Below are 23,466 nucleotides of genomic sequence, written 5' to 3'. Positions count from 1 at the left end.
ACTATATAAAGCCCGCTCAAGACTAGAAGCCGCGAACGCGTGTGGAGGGCGCTTTAGAAGCGATGTCCAGGGGGCCTACCGCGAAAACCGAAATTCGCAAATTGCGGGATCTTTCTCTTTTACTCCAATGAAGGCGTAATTAGTGACAGAGGAAGATACCCGCATATTGCAAACTTCGATTTGATCCTGATGCCTAGATTGGCCTAGATGAAACTGCTGTTAGGACGTGAGAGCTTAAAATGTAATGCTGGCACCACACTTCGCCCTATTTGGCAAATGTTCGTGTTGCATCTCTTTCCTTTGACATACAAAACAAAAGGGATGCAACACGAATATTTGCCAAATACAGCGCAGTGTGGTGCTGGCATTAGACCCTCCATCTTGTGGCCTAAACCGGGAACTTTCAACTTAAGAGGCCGGTGTCGATTTTGGAGCAAAAATGTAAAATTGATAGATTTAGTCGTTGAAATTATACACGTTTTGTTACTTAATATCTAAATAACAAGTATTGGTTTCTATTACCACTTCTTTCCTTTCAATAATTAGGTTGCGAGCGTGAGTCACCGGTAATATATGAAGAAGGGGCAGTTTTTAAAAAATCATCAAAAAATTATGGTGGTAAATTTTACAAATTAATGTATAAGAATAGTTTCAGCAAATGTTTTAGATTGTTTATGTATCAAAATTACGTCGAAAATAAGTAGATTTTCGGAGAAATTGTCACTTGTTTTGAGGTCATTTCTGGGGAAAATTGAATTCATTTAACTTTCATTTCGCTTCAAGTCATATAACAACAATGTAATCTGATAAAGGTCAAGTACAGAATATGTGTAATACAAATTTACCAGTTTTAGCAGTGCAAACTTTACGAAATTTACAAATAAGAGCGACAAAATCAGTGCTTCACGCACGTTTACCTAAACGTCCATCAGAAAAAAAATCATTACTAATTTAGTTAGTCTGTTTTCAAAAAATTGATCTGATAAAAGGCAAGATAAGTAGACGCGCTAATAGAAACCAGTACTTGTTATTTCAATTAAGTAACAAAAGGTGTACAATTTCACTGACTAAATCTATCAATTTTACATTTTTGCGACTAAAATCGACACCGGCGCCAAAACAGAAGCTTTGCAAGTGCACGCGCGGTCCCTTGCGCGTTATAGGTTCTGCTACCTTGAGGTCTAAATCAGATACTTAAACTTGCCATTTACACTGCGCCAATTAACAAGGGCCCCTGTTGCGGCCTATAGTTCATACACACTCCCTATAAGCACTTCATTGCATTTTTTTTGGTTGCCTGACACTTTCTGCTGAGAAGGAAATTATGGCCAGACATATAAATGGATCCGTTTAGTCGTAAACTTTATTATTTAAAGCATTATTGATTAATTCATGTAAGTAATCACTCTTGTCTCTAGCTGACTGTAGTTTTGAATATTTCTTCCAAGACACCTGTAAATAAAAACAAAAAAATTAAGTTCAATATATGCATATGAGCATATGACAGGCAAACCAAATCCAACAAATTTTAAACTAAAGATTAAATTAATATAATTAATTAGGATTACCAATGCAGCATAATAACCAAGGGCATGGAGATCTCTAAGTTTAGATAGGAATGGCCCAGTTGGTGCTCCGGTAGTTTTTATTTCACCATTTCTTCCAGCAATTACAATAACTGTCCATTTATTGGTATCTGGGAGTTTCCGCAAAATACCAAAGCTTGCTGTGCTGAAAGCATTTGCAATTGGCAAAGGTGTGCCATCATGGCTATCGCAAATGATTATATCTGAAAGATTAAAAACAGAAATATTTTATACACAACTGAAATATGACACTCCTAATTGATTCTTTGCAATCTCAGATAATAATGTCTCAAATGTGGCCATTTGTTTCATTCTAAGTTCAGAATCAGATTAATTGTGTTTTTTGTGGGAAAAGGTACCACATTAGTGTTAGTTACATAATAAGGACTGTTTTCTAATATGCATACCTTTGATAATAATTGCACAATGTGGTACTTTTTGAAAATAATATGATTGAGCATGTAGTATATTTAGTATGTATTGAGTTATCCCTCTTACCTCCTTTTTGATGATGGGTCAAGACATGATCGCCAATCACATAATCATCACCACCTCTTTTCTCTTTTAATATCCTCATCACATCCAAGAACAGCTTTTCCGAGACATTGTATTGTTTAGGAAAATTTTCACTTGGACAGTAATCTGTGAATTTTTTTGCCAAAATTGTTATTTGTTTCATAGTTAGAGAATTCATTTGTGTTTCATTTGTACAATGAATGTCCTTTGCATTCTGGATTGTTAAAATTTCTTTGCCATAATTGTAACAATACTTTCCATAGGTATTTAATAGAAATTCTGGACTTAACACTTTATCCATGAGGTCAACAGGGTAGATGTTGAGCATTCCTAGGAATGAAATAGTACAAGCATATGATCTGCCAAATCTGTTTATCTCTACCCCACGCTCCACTTTTCTCAATTCGTCCATAACCTTTTTAAAAAAGCACTCCTTTATGTCAGGCCTGTGGTTAAATGTACCGAAAGCGAAAACCAGTCTTTCTAAATCCTTTATCCTGGCTTTTGACATAGAATTGATAACTGATTCTGCAACTTTAGATAAACATTGTTTGTGTAGTGTGAGTGTTGCTGTACCAACTAGGGCAATGTGCACTTTGCACATGACAGATAGTCTGGGAGGTTCATGCTGCAGAGCTTCCAGCAACTCATATATTTTGTTGTTCTCATCAGATTTCATTGAATAACGAATCACCTTCAGAAGAGCTGCTAGTGACACTTCATGCACCTCAGAAGATTGTTCTATAATTTTGTCTATTATTCTTTCTATCAGTACCACACTTCTTATAGGGGTTTTACTTTTGAAAAACCCCATTGACATAATGGCCAGTTCATCTATTGAGAACTGTGAAAAATTGTTCTCCAAATATACTTCTAAGTTGTGCATGTCATGGGGTGATTTACGATTTGCACTTATATAAAACATAGTTTGAACCAGCTGTTGTGGGGTTAACTGCTGCACCTTGTTTGTTATCCTTTGTAAACTTTTCGTAACATAGTCACTTGCTCTTGTCACATTTAATAAATAAAATAAAGACAAAAAAGAAAGCATTTGATCAACAGACCAATGTCTATGCCTTTTCAAACACTCATCGTCAAGAGCTGCCCATACTTCTATGTAGTTTCTAGTTCTGATAGATTCCGTTTCTGGCCATTTTACTAGTGAATGAAATAATCCTTTCAATTCCCCGTCAGTTGCATGCTTAACATTGTCAGTTAGGTTATCTATGTAACTATCAAATATTTTATTGGATATGCATAAACTATGTTCCGAGCAATATGTTCCCAGAGTGGGCAAGAGAGCGAAAAGTTCCTGGGGAGACCTTTCACACCAATCTTGCTGAATCAAATTGTTAAATTGGTCTTTTGGCACTGGGACCGTTTGAACTTCCGATTTTAATTTTGCTGCGTATCCATTGCTTTCCATTATACTATACGCATATAGGTTTTCGTGCTCCATAAACATTTTAATTCCCATTATTTTAGAAGTGTGCACTTGTTTGTAATCATTTCTTAAACTATTTCGAACCGTTCGTGACACCGGATTCAGACACTGTATGTACTTTAAGGTTCGTGCAAGTTTACATACAGAATTCATTGTAATTTTTTTACTTTAAACTTCTAGTCAAATATCTTTTTATGTCTGTTTAGCAGAAAAGTATTAAAGTATAGTATACATTCTATAAATTCCACATAAATAATATTTATGAACTCGCCCTGTCCCCTGTCCGCGTGAATAGATTGTCAGTGTCACTGTCACGTCACTCACACACACCGACAGAACGTGTCAAATCAAATGTTTGAGATATTTAATAAAACGACTGCTTAAAACGAATGATCTCTACAAACATCCTACTTAGCCGGCAATTATCTAAAATAGCATACCAAGAACGATACGGACCGGATGAAAGTCGCAGTCCGGTACGGCCGTCTTTTAAACCTATAACACACCATCGCACCGCACCGCGACCTTGGAGCAGTTTTAGGAATAGGTAGTACTCATAGACCTAGCATTACATAGACCAGCTATACGCGTGCGCCCGTAAGGGATAGACATAGATGACGTCATAAACGTGGGGATACCATATTGGTAAAAATTACCCCAATATTTGATATCACGTTGGGGCGATTACCCTGGAGGCAAAGTTAGCTTGTTTGACGGTATTAAAAAATTGTTAAATAAAATGTCAATGGGCCGCTCTTTTTAGGCGTATGAACAATGAAATACCTCCTATAATTCGCGCAGGTGGTACAAAACTAAACATGTTTAGTAAATAAAATGTATTATGGGTTTTAATTTAAAGAAATCACAAATCGCAATCACACCAATTAATGTACACCACATTTAATCTTCACAACATTTGTTTATTTATTTTTTGGAATTAGAAGTACGAAAAAACTTCGAGGTCAAAATTACCCATAAATATATGATATTTTCATCTGGTATCCCTAACATGATTGTAATGCAGCTAAATTAAGACGAAGTTAAAAATGGCTGACCTCAGACTCCTACCTACCTACGTAATTTGGGCGGATAATTTTACAAATAATGTTTTGTTAATTTGCGTAAATAATTGTGATATTTTTATTGAAATCGTTTGATTCTACATTGCTTTGAGTGTAACGTAATTTTACGATGTTATTCTCACATATTGCGTTAAGAGGAAGGTGTAAAATACCGTACTTACGTGTGAAAGGTTATGATCTCATATTTTTGCTCAGAGCGGCTATTACAGCCGATTACAGAACAATTCACCAGTATTTTATCAAAGTTCAAGCATTCAAAACGCTATCCATCACTATATTTCATAAGAGAAAGCACAATTTCATACAAAACAACGATAATTAAACAAGCAACGAACAAACATGACATGTCACGTACTTATTTGTTTGCCACAACCTCGGTTGTGGCAGCGGTGGAAAAGTGAAACTATGACAAGGACAAACAATAATAGCGCTTTCTCTGCTACTCCTACTGAAAGATACATAAGACTATCCCGTTCGGTCATTTTCCCCCACCACTCATGACCGATCCAGTTATACTAGATTCATGGTAGTACTGGCGTGGGCTTCCACACTATTGCACCGAACCGTCAAAACGGTGCGATCCTCCTTACAGACTGCCGCACACACGTGCGCCAGTGTTGCCAAGTGTCCCATATTTCCATGTTTTTCATTTTTTTCATGTTCGATCGAGTGGAAGGTGGTCCGCCGTACGTCCGTTAAGGACGCAGCTATACGTGAGAGCGAGAAAGAGTATGCTGACCGGACCAAGGTCACGGTCCGGTACGCCCGTCAATAAAGATTTTTAGTCCTATTTACCCTGACCATAGTGACCATGGTGCAAGAAAATTTGGTAGCAAACCATATAGCATACAGCAAACGGTTTTCTCATGAAGATCATAACTACGACATGAAAAGAAACGTTTTTACAGGTGTTCGCATAGTTACGTTACTACGAAACTTTAATTTAGTAACTTTTATTTCTCTTAAACGATCTCGAACCATTTTAAAATTGTCCTATTATACCAACTGTTGTCATTAAGGAGGTGTATGTTATGTTAGAATTCGGAACATCGGTATACGCAAGGTTTTCGTAGTCACGCGTCGCTTGTACTTCTTCATTACATTGTGCGGATTGTGCCCAATGCTCGGTACGATCACAGCATCCAGAATATTGCGGTTTTAAGTAAAATAGTTGGTCTCCTGTGCGGCCTATCCCTGGGATCGGGATTGGCCGATTCAGATCTTCAATTTGCCTTTTTGATCCCATATATAAATCTTTGTCGGTCCATCTTTGAGTATTCTGGGCCCGTGATATGGCAGACTTGGACATTTCGTAGGGCCATCTCGATGAATTCCTTCTTATCTCTTTAACATGACGACACCAAAGCTGCCAAAATATCTGTTGGTTTGGTAAGATTTATTATAGTATGGTAACGGCACCAATCATGAGACATTTAAGTGAAACTTTGGAGTAGGTACCTATTTTTAATATTTCACTGAAAAATTTCAACCGCTTTGTGCGTCAAGTCAAAGGTGAATTCGAGCAGAGTTTAATAATACATTAAAGTTGCCTGTCACACTACGGCTCATGGCCAATTGCACACATAAAAAACACAAAACATGAAAAATACTTACTTTTCTTCTGTCAAACCTTCCTAGTTCAAAGTATTTGGTAAATGTTTTATTTATAATGGAAACTGCAGACTTGTTATATTAGGTAGTTTATTTCAGGAAGCCATCTTCAGAATGCTCTCAAGATTCTCAATACAAATCTAATCATAGACACATATAAAACTATAAAACCATAGACAATACGGCCAGTATGAATCATGCCCCTTTTTAATAAAAATAAAACGCCTCATATTGACGTTGACGTAACAGGTGACATCTGACATGACTGGTCATACTGTAACAGAAATTTTACAAGTTATTTTTAATCGAAACAACCCTTATAATTAATACATCTGTGAATAAATGTTAACACAAGTTATGTTAAATATGAGATCAGTGGAAAAGTACTAAGTGTAAATCATACCATTGTTATTGGACAGCAAATCAGTGTTATATGATGTACAAACTATTATTATTGTAATTCCTATTAAAGTTATAAATAGTATATCATTAAAGTTATAAATCTAACCGTTTTGGTTTTATTATTTGCCTTCCTGTTCTAGTAGTATAGTTACCAGTAGGCACTCTACGTAAAACAGTGTTAGTTACAGGAATATTAGGAGTTAAACTATCGGCACAATTTGGTGTTGAAGATAGAAACGACTGTTGATTATTTGAACTATTGGCTAGATTGGGTGTTGAACATAGTAAAGAGTGTTGATTTTCGTTAGGATCAAAAGCATAAGACTCATGGTTATCATTATTCTCAATCTCTTCATTATTAGTGTCACTTATACACTCACTGCCAGAGTCAAAAGGATAAGAATAATAGTTATGATTATTCTCAACATCTTTAGTATTAGTGTCACTTATACACTCACTGTTCTGGGGACAATAAATATGTTGCTGATTGCGTCTATATAAAACATTATCACTATCTTTTATGATATATGAACGAGGATAATTAGCCTTAGATACTATTCTACCTTTATGCCAGTTCTTGTCAGTAGGTTTCTTTTTGAAATAGACAAAATCATTAGGATTCAAAGGGACAGACATCCTAGCATGTTGATTATAGTGAAATCTAGTTTTATCTAAATTTACCTTCTTATATTCCAAATGTTCCTTAAAGTTTACAACTTTGGGCTTTAAAATAATGGCTTTAACTGGTAATTTAGTTCTTAGTTGTCGTGACATAAGTAATTGAGCAGGAGAACTAAGATTTCCTCTCGGGGAATTCCTATATTGTAACAGACCAATATAAGGATCCGTTCCTGACTCCTCACATTTTCTGAATATATTTTTGACAATCCTAACACTAACCTCAGCGAGACCATTAGATCTTGACAAGTATGGACTTGAAGTAATATGTTCAAATTCCCAATTGATTGAAAAAGCTTTGAAAGCTTGAGAATTGAATGGTGGACCATTATCAGAAAGAAGTTGTAATGGAACACCATGACGAGCAAAAATAGACTTTAAGTTAGCAATAACAGCATTACTATCACTGCTTTTCTGTAAATGAGCAACTTCAATGTAATTGGAATAAAAATCCACAACAAGTAAGTATTTTTTGGACTTATAGTCAAACAAATCTGTAGCTACCTTTTCCCAAGGATATATAGGTTGTTCATGCGACATCATTGGATCTTTGGGCTTATTATTCATGAACATCAGGCAATATTCACATTGTTTTATTTTGGACTCTATATCACTATTGATGTTGGGCCAGTAGACTGTACCTCTAGCCTGACCTTTGGTTTTCTCAATACCTAAATGACCTTCATGTAAAATAGAGAGCATTTCAGATCTCAAAGGCATAGGAATGACAACACTTTGACCTTTAAAAACTAAGTTATTAATGACATGAATTTCATCTCTTATGTTCCAATATGGAGAAACAATAGGATCAATTTCCTTTTTAGAATTAGGCCATCCATTCTTGAAATAAAGTTTCAGTTTTTGTAAAGATTCATCTTTATTAGTGTGTTCAAGAATTCTATTTAACTTGTCTTTTGTAATAGCTAAATGCGAAGTTAATAAATTGACATGAATTTCTACATCTTTTTCTAAATCATTGAAATTGAATTCACAATTAGACTCATTTTGTATAGGAGCACGAGATAAGGTATCAGAAATATACATCTGTGATCCTTTAGTATAAGATACTACTAAATGATATGCTTGTAAGGCAATCATCATGCGTTGTAGTCTAGCAGGAACCTCGGCTAATGGTTTTTTGAATAAGGTCACCAGCGGTTGGTGATCAGTTTCGACATGAACAATGTTACCATATAAATATTGGTGGAATTTCTTAGCACCAAATAGGATAGCAAAAAGCTCTTTTTCTATTTGTGCATAGTTTTCTTGAGACTTGGTAAGGGATTTAGACGCATAAGCTATTGGATTTTTTCCATGAAAAATCACAGCACCGACGGCAGACTTTGAAGCGTCAACTGACATCCTTATCGGCTTCTTTAAATCAAAATGGGTAAGGACTGGTGCTTTACAAATTAATGACTTTAGCTTACCAAATTGTTTTTCATGAGATTCTGACCATTGCCAAAGATTTTCTTTCTTTATCAAATCTCTAAGAATGCTAGTTTCCTCAGCCAAATTCTGAATGTATTGACCTAAATAATTCACCATTCCTAGGAATCTTTGCAGTTCCTTGACATTTGTTGGACTAGGCATTTCAGTAATTGCTCTTATTTTTGACTTATCAGGAGAAATGCCATCTTTGTTAAACATATGACCTACATAATACACTTCAGACATATTAAATTGACATTTTGACCTATTAAACTTGATGTTAACTTCCTGTGCTCTTTTGAAAAGATTGGCTAATCGTTCGTCATGTTCAGCTTGCGTTTTGCCAAACACTAATAAATCATCTATAAATATCTGAACACCAGGTAAGTCACCAAATAATTGAACCATAGTTCTGTGAAAGATTTCTGAACTTGAATTAATTCCGAAAGGCAAACGAAGGAATTTATACCTGCCAAATGGGGTATTAAATGTACATAGATCGCTACTTTCCTCGTCTAAAGGTATTGTCCAGAATCCTGAGCTCGCATCTAATTTGCTGAAAACTGTTGCTCCAGCTATATTTGATCGAAGATCGTTAAATGTAGGAAACGTATAGTGAGGCCTTTTTATAGCTTCATTCAAGCTTCGTGGATCTAAACAGACTCGAAGGGTACCATTTGCTTTTTCAACTAGGACAATAGAGTTGACCCAATCAGTAGGCTTTTCAATTTTTTCAATGACATTTAATTTTTCCATTTTATTTAATTCTTCTTTTAGACGCGTTTGTAAAGCAAAAGGTATTCTTCTAGTGGCACTAATCTTAGGTTTAATACTGGGATCCACATCTAAATGAGCTTTTACGGGTAGACAACCTAGACCTTCAAATAAGTTGGCATATTTGTTAACGATATTGGGTACTGACCTTAATTTTGAAGATTTTAGACATGACTTTTTAGGATTTTGACTGACCTTTTGTTCTTCAATGTTTAATACCCTTTTAACTATCCCAAATTCATCAATGGTTTGTTGTCCAATAATAGTTCGACTTACAATATCTGCTACCACAAAATAGACCGTTGCTGTTTCATTGTTGGAAAATGTGCATTTTAAGTAGCATCCTCCAACAATGGGTATTTTGTTACCTGTGTAAGAATAAAGTTTATGATTAGCACTGACAATAGGTACATTTTTATCCGTGTCTTCTAATACAAATCTGGATATAACATTAATTTCCGCACCTGTATCTATCTTACATGGCAAAGTTTTATTATTCACTTTTATGTTCATTGTCCATTTACTATTATAGGAAGGATTATCAATGCTTGCTATGATATATATATCATTATCCCTGCGGATGCTTACCATGTCGACATTCTTGTTGAAGTAGCAGCACTTTTCGTAGTGGTTCTTTCGCTTGCAAATTCTGCACGTGACTCCTTTAGCTGGACACCTAAACCGATGTATTTGCCCACAACGTGTGCATGTGCCCGTATGCGTGTTGCTAGAATTCCTATCTTGACGATGGTAGTTGGTGCTGGGACTTTTGTCTTGACGGTGGTAGTTGTTGTTGCGTGACATTCCTTGAGATTGTGACCTGCTTCTCCCTGTTGTGCTTGATCGACGATGCTGACGGTACGAATTCGAAACTGCATCGACAGTTTGATTATCATTGTTGCTTTGTATTTTAGCAGACCTTTCATGAGATAATTTCATGCTTTTCGCAATTTTGAGGCATTTATCAATAGTTAAGTTGTCTTCTTGTAAAAGTCGTTGCTTAACTTTTTTATCGGATATTCCGATGACAAATTTATCTTTTATTAGACTTTCTTTTAATGTGCTAAATTCGCAGGAGTTGCTTAGGTTGGTTATCGCCGTAACATACTCTTCAAATTCCTCATCGGAATTTTGTTGTCGCGAAAAGAAATTATACCTTTCAACGGATAAGTTTTTTAATGGGTTAAATTTAGCATCAAATTTATCAATTACTTCTTTGAGAGTGGCAGTCTTTCTATCTACTGAGAAAGAATTAAATATTGTCAAACCTTGATCTCCTAGTAAATTAAGGAATATGGCCACCTTTCTCGTCTCTGGGAAGTCGTCTAACTTGTTAGCTTCAGTATAAATTTCAAATTTTTGCTTCCAGATCTTCCATCTTTCTGGAACTTGACTGTCAATTTTTAGCGGTTTTATGGACCCAATAATGGAAACTTCTTTTTCGTGGCGTTCTTCGTCTTCAGACTTATCACCATCTTCTGACACCATGTTTTATTTATAATGGAAACTGCAGACTTGTTATATTAGGTAGTTTATTTCAGGAAGCCATCTTCAGAATGCTCTCAAGATTCTCAATACAAATCTAATCATAGACACATAAAACTATAAAACCATAGACAATACGGCCAGTATGAATCAGCAAACACTCCATTGAAAACCACCTTCAACGACTGTCTATGTGTGCGCTTAAATACAGCTATTTGTATGGAAGTCAAAGGATAAACGGAGACGAGTGAGAAATTTTCGATGTTCGGGTCGTCTTCTGTAAACCGTTCCTTTTTGCATTCGGCGTTATTCTCAGCAGCAATCACAAATTTATTTGGAGTTATGGCTAGAAAAAATATGACTGATCCGTGAGCGATCTACGAATTATTAAGGTGCACGCGACTGTTGGGTACCTATAGAAACTACCTACGATTGATTTTGAATAGAGCAGTAATTTAAAATTTTGATTCAGACACCTGATAGGAGGTACCTACCTGATCCCCCAACTTACACCTTAGTACCTATTAATATCGTCACATAAACACATACCTACCTAATATCACTGTATCACAATAAACCCCCAAACGTGTTTCTTCCTCAAAGGGGCTTTCTATTAACACTGTATCTTCAACATTGCACTCCTTTTTGAGCAATAATTTAATTATTCCGTACATTTTGCAAAGAATCAAGAAACCATAAAATAGACAAAGCCCAGGTGAACTGTTTGATTACATATAAATACTTATTTATTGTAGAGCCAAAACGTATGCTTTAAGCGATTTCATCATTAATATACATTTTAATGTATGATTCATTTCATTTGTATATTACGATGAAATGTCACTATTATGTCATTAATGTCATTAATCTCATTAATAATATACTTACCAATTGCCAATATATACAAACTAGCTTTTTCCCGCGACTTCGTCTGCGTGGAATCAGTAACAGCAACTAGAGCAAAGCTAAAGTAAGTTCAATTTGAGCATGAGCTTAATTGCTTGACATCAGTCATCATGATTGAGCGATTTAATGAATTGCCTAATTACCCGTGCCCCTTTTCACTCTCTTTTTCTACATAAAAACTATCCTATGTCCTTCCCGGGGACTCAAACTAACTCTATGGCAAATTTCAACTAAATCGGTTTAGCGGTTTAAACGTGAAGAGGTAATACACAGACAGACAGACTTTCGCATTTATAATATTAGTATGGATGGATCAGCGATTGATGGATAGTATGGACTAGTATGGATTATACAACCTATGTAGAAATCGGGGAATCAACTTCATTTTTGTACACACCGCCTAATTTAATCGGATTGGGAAAAATTGTCCTTTATGGGCTGGTAGTATTCCTAAATTTGCATAAATATGACTCGGCCTGTTTTTAAAAATAAATACCTAACAGTAGGTATCAAAGACATATGTAACTCCGTAACCATCCGTAACAACACTAACACTCTATTCTCTTTGGTTACTTATAGGTATGTAGGTTACTAACGCTGCGCACGCCCTTTAATGCACCTTTTATAATAGTTTGTCTACAATGTTTTATCTACCTACGCACGTATATTATACATTTCATAAAATTAATAAGAAATTCTTGCATGTTAATATCAGCTGGCCAAAGTCCTAATTATTTGTAAGAATAAAGATTTTTTACTAACACACATTACAATACTATTTTACAAACACAAATTTAAAAGTATTTAACTAACCTAAGACCCGTTCTGTGGCATGCCTGGTCCAAAAGTTCCCCGACCGCCGACCCAGTTCTCTGAACAATGCGGACGCCACGCTGCACCATGGTCCGGCTGTTTCGACAGCAACAGGCAGAAAATCGTACGCCTGTAACCCGGAGTGTTTGGCATGCTTATTTTTGGCGGCAATTTCTGCCGCTGAACCTGCCGCTTTTACCGTGTGTCTTAGATTAGATGGGACGCAGCAAATGTGGTAACACATGTTGCATCCCATAAAAGACACCGCCCCCTCCGCCAGGGAACTAAGGTGAGCCCGTCGGGTCTTTTACCGTCTGACCGTGACAAGCCTGGTAGACAACCTATGTAGTCATATGAAAACCATACTAAGGATCTTTAGAAATATTACCTTTTTTTACCATAGGTATACATATTATGACATTGTGTTAGAATTGTCAAAAGAGGTGAGGTTTGGCGCCAGAGCACTGGCCGTTTTTTAGGGTTCCGTACCCAAAGGGTAAAAACGGGACCCTATTACTAAGACTCCGCTGTCCGTCTGTCACCAGGCTGTATCTCATGAACCGTGATAGCTAGACAGTTGAAATTTTCACACATGGTGTATTTCTGTTGCCGCTATAACAAGAAATACTAAAAATAGAATAAAATTAATATTTAAGAGGGGCTCCCATACAACAAACGTGATTTTTTGCCGTTGTTTGCGTAGTGGTACGGAACCCTTCGTGCGCGAGTCAGATTTGCACTTGGCCGGTTTTTATTACTATGTAATTTCATACTTCTATAAAATGTCATGTATTATAGAAATATCAAGTTTTTCCAGTGTTTTTCCCTTTTGCTTTTATGGCTTTGGTTTTTTTCTTTTGCTAAATTATACTATCACATTGTCTATCACTTCAACACAATTTTTTGATGCCTTATTTATTCTATTAGTGAAAGTATTCTGTTCTACCTGCACGTGGACCTCCTGCGTGTGGCGGAAACAAGAAGGACATCGATCTTTCAATTCTGTGGTAAGTACTTACCAATGCAATAACTCATATTGAACAAACCCCGTAGAAAGATAAGCAGGCAATTATGCTTGTTTGCGTAATGATCTCAGTTGCAGTCCGCTGTCCGGTCCGCGGTCCGCCCGTCTGAGGGGCCAGCCGCTTCTCCATACAAACGTAGTCCCCATTTTTCGTCTCTGGATAGCTGGGAAACGTAGGGGCATAGCTGTGGTTGATATACAACGAATTGTGTCAAAATATTTTTAATAATGTCAACATCCAGAGAGGAAAATGAGGACTAACGTTTGTATGAAAAGGCGATTACGCACGGGTCCTCCACTTTAGTCTTAATGTGCACTCAGGAAGCAACCGAAACTCCAGCGTTTCCAATCCGACCATACCTGCCACGAACAACGAGGGATAGAGAAAAGTATAGCGGCCATATAGCCTCTTGTAGAGGTACCGACTGTACCGAGCGAATTTTTTTGGACTCTCTCAATCATATCCCTGTATGTTTGCTCGTTTGGTTTGGATCCCTTACGATGCAGTTTATCTACGTTCTTTACTTGTTTTTACACCTATGCTCACTCCGCGATTTCGTTGCGCCGCTACAAGTACATGCGTCCCTCAGCAGTTCTGGTGACTAGCAATGGTTGCATTGGTTGCCGCGCACCGCTACGGAACGGATAGTTTTTGATAATTTTTTATATAGCCAAATTTTATAGATTTTATATTAGGTAAATTACCTATGTATTTTACATTTCCTGCAGTAATGCAGTCGATTGCAGCAGTATTGCAGCACGGCAATACTGCCGACTGCATTATTGCCGCAAATATCAAAAATCCTGGCAGTGACATCGAATTTGACATTTGCAACAGTCAGGCAGTAATGTCGCGCTGCAACACTGCTGCCGACTGCATTACTGCTGCAAAGTAAAAAATAACAATTTCGTGTGATGTAATTAATGGACGACCCCAAATGACAAAAATCTGGGCAGTAACATCGATTTTGATTTTGCGGCAGTAATGCAGTTGGCAGTATTATCATGCTGCAATACTGCTGCAGTCGAAAGCATTATTACTGCGGGAAATTTCAAAATCTGTTAAACTAGTACGTTAACCATAACATAATAATAGGTGAGGGTACGGTACTCGCTTCGGACGGTGCCAACCCTAGCGGTAGCCACGCTCATACCACGCCTTTCGAAAGCGTTGTTCCAATCAGCAACTTTTAGGCACGTTCGGTATACCTAAACAGGGGTTTTATTATTATACAGTGAACCTTCTGTACGTAGTACTATTATTTATCCTGTGACATAATATACATATCATATAACTGGATATAAGAATTCATCATAATATATGTAGAGCACACGTAGAGCATTAAATTACTAGTTACCTATGGTAAAGAAAAACACTCCATGTCCATAAATATTCAATTGTTTAATATCTACGATTATGACTTAGGTAATTCGTAAAATTATACAGTAATTCGCACTAAAACCATTTGACGACTATTTAAACTAAACACACATACATAGGTACACGTACTCGTAAACTAAGGGACATGTATTTTAACTAAACATTTCACGATTAAAAAGTGGGTAGGTAGTAATGCAAAGTAAAACTTATTATACCAAAAGCTGACCTATAAAATTCTTGTAATTAGGTACTTTACATACATGAGGAAAAAAATTTATCTATTGAAAAAAAAATTCTTAGGAACCTAAATTATATTTATCATTTATCAATATGATATAGGTGCCTGCCTACCAGGGCCGGATCTAGGGTAGAGCGAGTGGAGCGGCCGCTCTAGGCGCCGGAAGGCAAAGGGGGCGCCAAAATGGCAAATGAGAAAAAAAATAAGTTTTAAAAGACGCGAGTGTGACGCGGGCCCAAAATACGGTTCGTTTTGCTTTTGGGTAAAAAGCTTCAACAAAGGGCGCCAAAACCCGATTTCGCTCTACCCTGATCAAGGACTCGGGCCGGCACTGCTGCCTAAGTAGCACTGGACATGAAATTCGGAAGAAGGTAGCTTAATACATATACACGGTGGCTAAAAAATAAGTGCATTCCCGTTGCCAGGGAGGTTTTGGGATTATACTGAGCAAATTTTACTATGGGACCAACCCCGAAATCGCGAAAAAAAATTTGGCTGTTTCATACGTTTTGGCTGGTCCATTTTCTATGGGAGGGTAAATTATTTTTCCCGAAATCATGGTTGGTCCCATTAGTCCCATAATAAAAGTTGCTCAGTATATGTTATTCCAAAACCTCCCCGGCAACGGGAATGCACTTATTTTTTAGCCACCCTGTGTGTCTCGCCGCAGTGCACCTAATATGTACATAGACATTTCATCAAATTTCAAATAGTATATGGATATTACTTTATTATTTATTTGAATTAATCATCTTTTACGACATTAAGTTACTATCAGTTGCATTTGTAAACGAGTAGGTACAGTCAAGGACATAATTTGTATGTTACATACTGCAGCGGAAAATAATCTATCATATTTTTTCAGATACATTTGCATTTTTTGGTAATTTCTCTATAACGGCTCTAGCAATTTCGATGAAATTTGCAATATAGGAATGTATGAACAGGACAATTCGATCAGACTAGGGTACATTTCTAAAATAATTAGTTGGCTCGAGTTTTCGCGGTAGCCCAATGGGTATTAAATTGTAAAGTAATGATTCGATTTAATTTTCAAACCAGAGGCTAACGAGGGTGAAAAATCGATCAATCTATCTAGGTTTTATTTTTGTTAAGATTCGCTTTTGAGTGTTTTCAAATAAGAAATTCAATACCCATTTATAACATATATATAGGATTAATTTGTGTGTGTGAAGAAGTTAATGCAAAAGATCTTTATGCTTAGGTCAATCTTTAGCAGTTGTTTTTCCCCTTCTTCTTCTTCCTAATGGATATCCGACATCCAATATCGGATCGGAGTCCCCAATCCGCATTGTGCTAACGTGGCTGCCTATGTTGCCACGTGCAGTGGGACGTAAGTATATATATATGATCGTGATGATGATACAATCATTGTTTACATGATATAAACTATAATTTCAAGAATTTTCGAATAAACACCTGTAAGAAAATAGGAATATGAGTGATTTATTGCCGCTACTGTAGTTACTTATCCACAAGAGGGGCAAAGTAATTTGATGCAAATTTTGAGTTGTTTCCTTATGTTGGCTCGTAGAATTGACTATTAAATGATGATATTGATAATTTTGAATGATAAATATTTAATAACGTTCATTTGAATTTGAATTGGTTTGATGTTTTTCATGTATTGCAGTTAGTATTTTCCTTTCGTTGGTGTGGTGAAAATTTTTGTTTCATTTGGTGGCAAAACTTGTTTATCCCTAGTGCCTTAAAATCCTCGCAACGCAACTCTCAATATTCCACTTTTCGAACCACTCGCTACGCTAGTGGTTCAATATTTCGCTTGCTCGGCTATCAATATTAGCACGAGCGGTTAAACAAAAACTTTGCCCCCTTGTAAAACAAATAACTATATAACATTGACTGAACCTATAGTCTGTATCCATAATACAGTTTTAACTTGACTTTAAACAATTATGATAATAACTTTGGCAATGCACTGTTTAGTGCTTATGCATATTCTAAAGCAGCAATAAATTAAATTAAATTTATTTATTAAAAACGCTTTTTTAAATCCGTTAATGGCAATTTATTTTTCAGAAACTTTTTCATTATTAAGTTAGTATTAAAACATGGTATTTGATTTACAGATACCCCTACTAAGATAATTATACATACTTTTCTGCATTAAACATATATGATACGCGACATAAAACACACTAATTAAACTAATTGTAATCACAAATCACAGTGATCTTCAAATCATCGACCTGCGTCGACCTGAAACAAAAAATAATTAATAAATTAAGTTCTTTGAAGAATAACTTTTATTTATTTTAGAAAACTATCATTCCTCTATTAACCTCAGCACCACCACCTGATAAGTACCTAGCTACCTCCCTACCTACCTCGATTAGAATATTCACACCACTCTAGTGTTTCTTTTTTAATTTCACTCGTGCATATCGAAATTGATTGTGCTCGTGATATTGATAGATATAAAGATGAGACTTGTGTTAAATAGGACTTAGTTGTTAGGTATAAGATTGAGTCATTCTTACATATAATAAATCATCATTGTGTAAAAGACAATAGATAATGACGCAATAACAAAATTTTAAGATATTTGTAACGCCTCTCAATGCTTTACTTTTGATACTTTGGGTATTGTTATGCTCGGTGGTAGAGGCAATAGATTGTTTCCATATCTGGCGTGAAAATTTTTGTCAATAGACCAATCACTATCTTCGTTGTTATCTACTCTCTGGATATCTGGACCTATCTGATAACCCTGAAAGAGAATCAATGTAGATATTACTTTATTACAGTTACTGTAAGCCGAGCACATGACTGACGCGACAGTATCTCGCCGCGAGATAGACCACCCGTCTTTTACTAACTGTATGAATTAACGGGGGGACGGGTAGTCATGTCGCGGCGAGATACTCTCGCGCCAATCATGTGCTAGCCCGGCGTGGCCCGGCTGGGAACGCCTCGGCTACGATTATTATTTTGTACTTACCAATGCGTCAGTCTTTTTGCGTAAATTGGACCTAGAAAGTGTGAGCACTAACTCGGACTGAAGTCTATTGGAGATATGTTCATCATCGTCTGCCGGCACAGGCCCATCAGGTTTGTCACCGCTAAGAAACTCCAGCTTGGAAGGTTCGCGCCGGCTGTTCCCGCCTCCGGCGTATTCCCCTATCGTGACAGACACCGGTCTCAGGTGTTTCTTCATCGTAGCTGTCCCGTTCGGCGCTTTCACAAAATAATTCGATGGTGGCTTTGGTTGCACGTTAGCAGGATTCTTTAATGTATACGACTCTAGCGAGTCCAGCTCGGCCTTGTCATCTTTCACGCTCTTCAATTTAAATTGTGTCTTAAAATCTGTCTTGTTATTGTAGTCGGGCGTCGGCGTTCGTGCCAACGAACCATTTCTTTGGTTCAAAGAGTTAACCAGATCTGTGTTAAGTGTTTTTGGAATAGATTTCGATATGTCTAGTTTTTTATGTTCTCCGTTCTGTTGACCATTCACCGCTGGCATCTGAAAGGAAGTTAATACAGCTTAGTTATCAAGGCCAGATTTCTTAACCGATTTATCAATTGGCCAGCAATTAAAATATGATGCAAAGTGTAAAATTCTTGGCGATTTGCTCTGCCAATGAAATGCTTAATTGCTGTTCAACAACAAATTCCAGCAATAAATGAACAAATCATACATTATAATGAGATGGATGGTAAAATATTTTAAGGATACTCTCTATTAGCGTTAATTTCTGAAACATTTCATAAATTTCCTTAATTGTGAAACAGTTATTTCAACGTTTGAAGGATATGGTTAAGTTATATAACTAATATTTAATTTCTACTTCTAACATTTCTGCTAGTCTTAACGATGCTAGATTAAGTTATAATCGAAAAATTCGTCAATGTCCGGTGAAGCACACATAGCAAATACTCTTGAACCTGCGTCTATGGCATTTGTAAAAGTACTGAAATCATCCAGAAAATACTTACCGGCGGTGGTGGAGGAGGGTTGTCCGCGGCTTCTCGTTTTTGCTGCAGATGCCCACTACAATTCGGTTGTCCATTCGCGACTTCCCGCTTTTGCTGAAACCCATTCACGTCTTTGCGTTTTTGTAGAATGTGCCCGTTTAAAGCTTCTCTTATATGACCGTTCGCTGTATCGCGTTTTTGTTCAGCGTGCCCGTTAAAAGTTTCGCCTATTTGCTGCGTATGTCCGTTGGTCACTTCTCGTTTCGACTGCTGCCCGTTCGTAAAAATGTCCTGAGCTTCTATCTTCCTCAGCGGTAGCGTTTGCTGGCGATCCTAAATATAAATGCGAATTGAGTATACAAGTGTTTATATAAACAAGTATATGTTAGTGAGTTACACATTAACGTGCAAATAGAAAGGGGGATGAAAATTATATTTCCAATAAAATACAATCTAAAAACTAGCCTTTTTAGTTTTTATTATAGGTCCGTACTTATGCATACGGCACTTTAAAAAAGTATTAGTGTAATTTGTAAATACTATTTGGTTTGCGAATGCGTAGGTAACTAACTACATTAGACTTATGGTACATAACCTCGATAGCTAGGTTTCATTATTCGCATTCATGCAACCAGCTAAGTAAAAAGTAATTTTAATGAGAATATTGCAGCACGGAGAAAACCTCTATTATACTTAGTTAAACTAGTCAACACAAACGAAAGTCTCATTTGAAATCATTCATACATCTAAAATTCCAAAGGTATTATTTAAAATAATTGGTGTGGTAAAAAAATTGTGTTTCGTTCGGTAGTAATAGCAACGTGCGTTTAACCGTCGTGTCTTGAACCCTCGCAACGCTCCAGATTCCACTTTTCGAACCTGTCGAAACTTGAAATTTTGCTCGGGTATCAATATTAGAGTTAAACAACATCTTTGCCGCCTTGTAAAACAAATGACTACTAATGTTTGTTTACGTGATTCACATCACATCATCCACATAAAACATCTACGTACCTACCTAATATCGCATTAAAGAGGAAAAACATGCATTCTTTATAACCTTGGGGGAACTCATCATCATACATCGAATTGTGTATAAAAACCCACAAAAACTTTAGAAGCTCCTTCTTGGAAATTATTAGGGTTCTAAACTAAACCAAGCGTGAAAGGTGAAGGGGTAGGGTAAAATCAAATAGTAGGTGAATATATACCTAATCATAATCACAAAGTTAAATTGACGCCGTATAGCGTATGTGAATGAAATAAAAGGTGTTGACATTTCAGGGCAAAATAAATCTCGTACCAGCTCTTCATCTGTTACGTATGAATGAAGCTGTAGGCACCGTCAGCCAATTCCTTAGGTCACCGTAGAATCGTGTTAAAGTGACGTTATATTGTAAGGAAGAGATGGGAAATGATGACAGACCGATCCTCGCGGGTGGCGATGCGGGCATTATTTATTTTGCAGTATACATGTATCTACATACCTCTTTATTTATTAAACTCGTGCCAATGTCTACGGCATATTTGTTGGCATACTCTTAGGAGTTTCTGAATAACATCATATTTAATATGAAGTAAGAGAATCTCTAGTACACGAATATTTGGCTCAAGCTAACTCTGCACGGACTTTACAATAACAAAGTGTGGAACTGACAAATTTATATGAAAATATGACATTTTATAGTGACACTCCACACTTTGACCTATTAAAATTTATGCAACAAAAAAGCGTTCAATGCTAAACAGTCGAGAGAGTTGCTTTTATACGGCTTTTTGATAACGAGAGATCTTTCATACGACTGTTTTTCGACTTAATAGTCGAATGAGTGAAGCTTATTCGACATAACTTGCTAGTTGGGGTATAGACACTACAGAGTTAGTTATCGGGTTTCGGGACAGTATGTCTGAGGGCCTAGCCAAGATGCGCCGTAGCGAACGAAACGGTAATGTCTCTATCACTCTACCATATAAGGCAAACGATTGGCATCTTGGCTAGGCCCCCTGGTATGGCAACAATCTAATAATTAAAAATTTAAAAACACCGCCGCAAACAAACGAACTCAAAATTATGATGTCACATAGCCTATGATAGGGATGACGTAAGGATGCTAACGAGATTAGAGTTACGAGTAGGTAGGAGTTGGAATAAAGAAACTTATATATTTATATACATATATAACATGCATGCAAACAAAAAGATATTACACTACTTATTTTAAGACAGTTGTAGTCGTGTAAAAAACGACGTCGCCGACATTGAACTTTGGTTACACGGTCGCGTCATCGAGTGGAAATTATATTTTCAGAATTGTGTAGTATATCCAACTCTATAATCTGTATAATTATGTGTAAGTATCACTACATAGTATAAAACAAAGTCGCTTCGTGCTGTCTGTCTGTCCCTTTGTATGCTTAGATACTACGCAACGGATTTTGATGTGGTTTTTTTAAATAGAGTGATTCAAGAGGAAGGTTTATATGTATAATATATCAGCATTGCACCCGTGCGAAGCCAGGGCGGGTCGCTAGTAATAATTAATAATGATTGTATTAAAAGTTATTATCCTACTTCGAATAGTCATTTAACTTTTTAGCCAGATGTGCTTTTGCGAAATTATGGCATATATGGTAAATACTAATTAGTGTTACTAATACTTTATACCTAATCACGTAATAGTAGGAGATACGTTATATATGGTTGACCTTCACCAATACGTGACGGATGAAACTTATATTTTATAAATGAAAATATGTTCCTGAACATAAATAAACAGGGTTGCCTAAAACAATATGGTCAAGGCTATTTTTAATAAATTTTTGAAAAAAAAAATATTTTCTTCAAATTTCACCGACTTGTCTGACGAACGAAATAAGTTCCAATGGAAAGTACCTATATACAACTAGTACAACATAAATCAATTAGGTTGCCTATCTTTTTCCGGTCGTGGTTGCCGTGTTTAAACAGGTGAGTTTTTATCGATAATTGTACTCATCTGTCTGACGCTTTAATTAAACATCAAAATAATGGTAATTTTATTGCGAATACAGTGGTATAGGGTTGCCTGCGAAAATCCGGTCACAAATAAGGGTTGCCAGGCTTTTAAATAAAATAAGAAGGGAAGACTAAAAAAATAGCCTTGACCATATTTCTTTAGGCAACCCTATTTATTTATGCTCAGGAACATATTTTCTTTCATAAAATATAAGTTTCATCCGTCAGACGTCTCGGTGAAGGTCGACCATATATAACGTATCTCCTACTATGGGTATAATTACAGGTAACTTCATGTATTTTTCGGTAGGTACCGGTAGATGCAGTCAACAACATCATCGATAGTAGTAAATTAAATTAAGCGTCAAAAGTATTTGTTACCTTGGTGGTACCTTTACCCGTGGAACTTCACATCTCTATTTGGAAAACAATTTAGAGGTAGCAAAAGGCGTTGTTCCATCCGCTACTAGAGTCTGTGCGGAAAGAGAAGACATAGAATGTAGGTACATAATATATTTAGTTCCCACAAGGGAAAAAAAAAATCCACGACTTCTCTTTCCGCACAGACTATTTGATATGATACTGGCTGTACCTCTTTAGTACCTATGTAATAAGTAAATACAGTAGCGGCCAATAATATATCACCTCCATGTTTTTACAGTATAACTTTTTTTATATATTTGAGAGTGACTTCCACCTCACTGCTTTAGTAAGTCTAGTAGTATTACTTTGAACGGGCGATGAGAAAAATTGGTCTCATGTAATGGTTTTTTCATAAAGGTTTTTTTTAAATGTATTGTCTACTTAATTTTTTTACTAGAGGTTTTTTTAAGTAATATGCTGAGTGTCCTATTGTAATTTACAGTATTTCATTGCAATATTTATTATATATTTGTATAACATGACTAGTAAAATATGCAATCTACAAACTTACCTATATTGTTTACTCTTCTATACAAGCTCATACAAAAACACTCAAAGGTGATATATTATTGGCCGGTACTATACATATAGGTATGTATCGATTTATATCAACAATTCCATTACACTGTGTTGTTATTATCAAATGTCCAAACCATCGCTGATAAAACATTTTGTTTTGAGATTTTTGTTTGAAGTTTGCTGTATTGTAGGCTATCAGTG

General features: G+C 36.3%; 4 protein-coding genes across 6 annotated transcripts in view; 1 reads left to right on the top strand and 3 right to left on the bottom strand.

Annotated features, from left to right (window-relative positions):
- The window catches only part of LOC134741530 (uncharacterized oxidoreductase YrbE-like), a 445,968-nt gene that overhangs the window by 149,808 nt on the left and 272,694 nt on the right, over positions 1 to 23,466 (top strand). The gene's annotated exons all lie outside the window — the stretch shown is intronic.
- Positions 1,350 to 3,850, bottom strand: LOC134741507 (uncharacterized). The gene is made up of 3 exons (XM_063674309.1): positions 2,085 to 3,850; positions 1,569 to 1,789; positions 1,350 to 1,452 (listed from the first exon to the last, which is right to left on the bottom strand). The coding sequence occupies exons 1-3, from the start codon at positions 3,697 to 3,699 to the stop codon at positions 1,351 to 1,353; spliced, it is 1,938 nt and encodes a 645-aa protein (XP_063530379.1). The 5' UTR covers positions 3,700 to 3,850; the 3' UTR covers position 1,350.
- On the bottom strand, positions 5,574 to 11,718 carry LOC134741786 (uncharacterized). Its single transcript, XM_063674680.1, has 5 exons — positions 11,563 to 11,718; positions 11,148 to 11,355; positions 10,793 to 10,917; positions 10,113 to 10,396; positions 5,574 to 6,006 (listed from the first exon to the last, which is right to left on the bottom strand). The coding sequence occupies exons 1-5, from the start codon at positions 11,681 to 11,683 to the stop codon at positions 5,611 to 5,613; spliced, it is 1,134 nt and encodes a 377-aa protein (XP_063530750.1). The 5' UTR covers positions 11,684 to 11,718; the 3' UTR covers positions 5,574 to 5,610.
- The window catches only part of LOC134741496 (uncharacterized), a 67,808-nt gene continuing 61,880 nt past the window's right edge, over positions 17,539 to 23,466 (bottom strand). The window contains exons 10-13 of one of the 3 annotated variants that reach the window (XR_010127888.1): positions 19,350 to 19,661; positions 18,355 to 18,876; positions 17,894 to 18,123; positions 17,539 to 17,612 (exon numbers count right to left, since the gene is read on the bottom strand). Coding sequence is in view for 2 of the 3 variants with exons in the window: in XM_063674290.1 (XP_063530360.1) it covers positions 17,971 to 18,123; positions 18,355 to 18,876; positions 19,350 to 19,661 (987 nt within the window). In the remaining variant the exon portion in view is untranslated. Of the gene's footprint in view, positions 18,124 to 18,354; positions 18,877 to 19,349; positions 19,662 to 23,466 lie in introns of all 3 variants that reach the window. The other 2 variants (XM_063674290.1, XM_063674291.1) reach the window with 2 other exon arrangements.

Source organism: Cydia strobilella, chromosome 5 (assembly GCF_947568885.1).
Source record: "Cydia strobilella chromosome 5, ilCydStro3.1, whole genome shotgun sequence".
Lineage (NCBI taxonomy): Eukaryota > Metazoa > Arthropoda > Insecta > Lepidoptera > Tortricidae > Cydia > Cydia strobilella.
The sequence above is the reverse complement of the archived record's forward strand: the minus strand, read 5'-3'. Positions and strand labels throughout refer to the sequence as shown.

Excerpts from the sequence above, each read along its gene's own strand:
- LOC134741786 (XM_063674680.1), bottom strand. The coding sequence starts at position 11,683 with ATGTACGGAATAATTAAATTATTGCTCAAAAAGGAGTGCAATGTTGAA. Across the intron at positions 11,356-11,562 it reads TTGTGATACAGTGATATTAG|CCATAACTCCAAATAAATTT; the intron begins GTAGGTATGTGT and ends TATTTTTTCTAG. Across the intron at positions 10,397-10,792 it reads TAATTTACTAGGAGATCAAG|TTTCGAATTCGTACCGTCAG; the intron begins GTTTGACAATAT and ends CTGTCGATGCAG.
- LOC134741507 (XM_063674309.1), bottom strand. The coding sequence starts at position 3,699 with ATGAATTCTGTATGTAAACTTGCACGAACCTTAAAGTACATACAGTGT. Across the intron at positions 1,790-2,084 it reads GACCCATCATCAAAAAGGAG|ATATAATCATTTGCGATAGC; the intron begins GTAAGAGGGATA and ends TTAATCTTTCAG. Across the intron at positions 1,453-1,568 it reads TTGGTTATTATGCTGCATTG|GTGTCTTGGAAGAAATATTC; the intron begins GTAATCCTAATT and ends TTTTATTTACAG.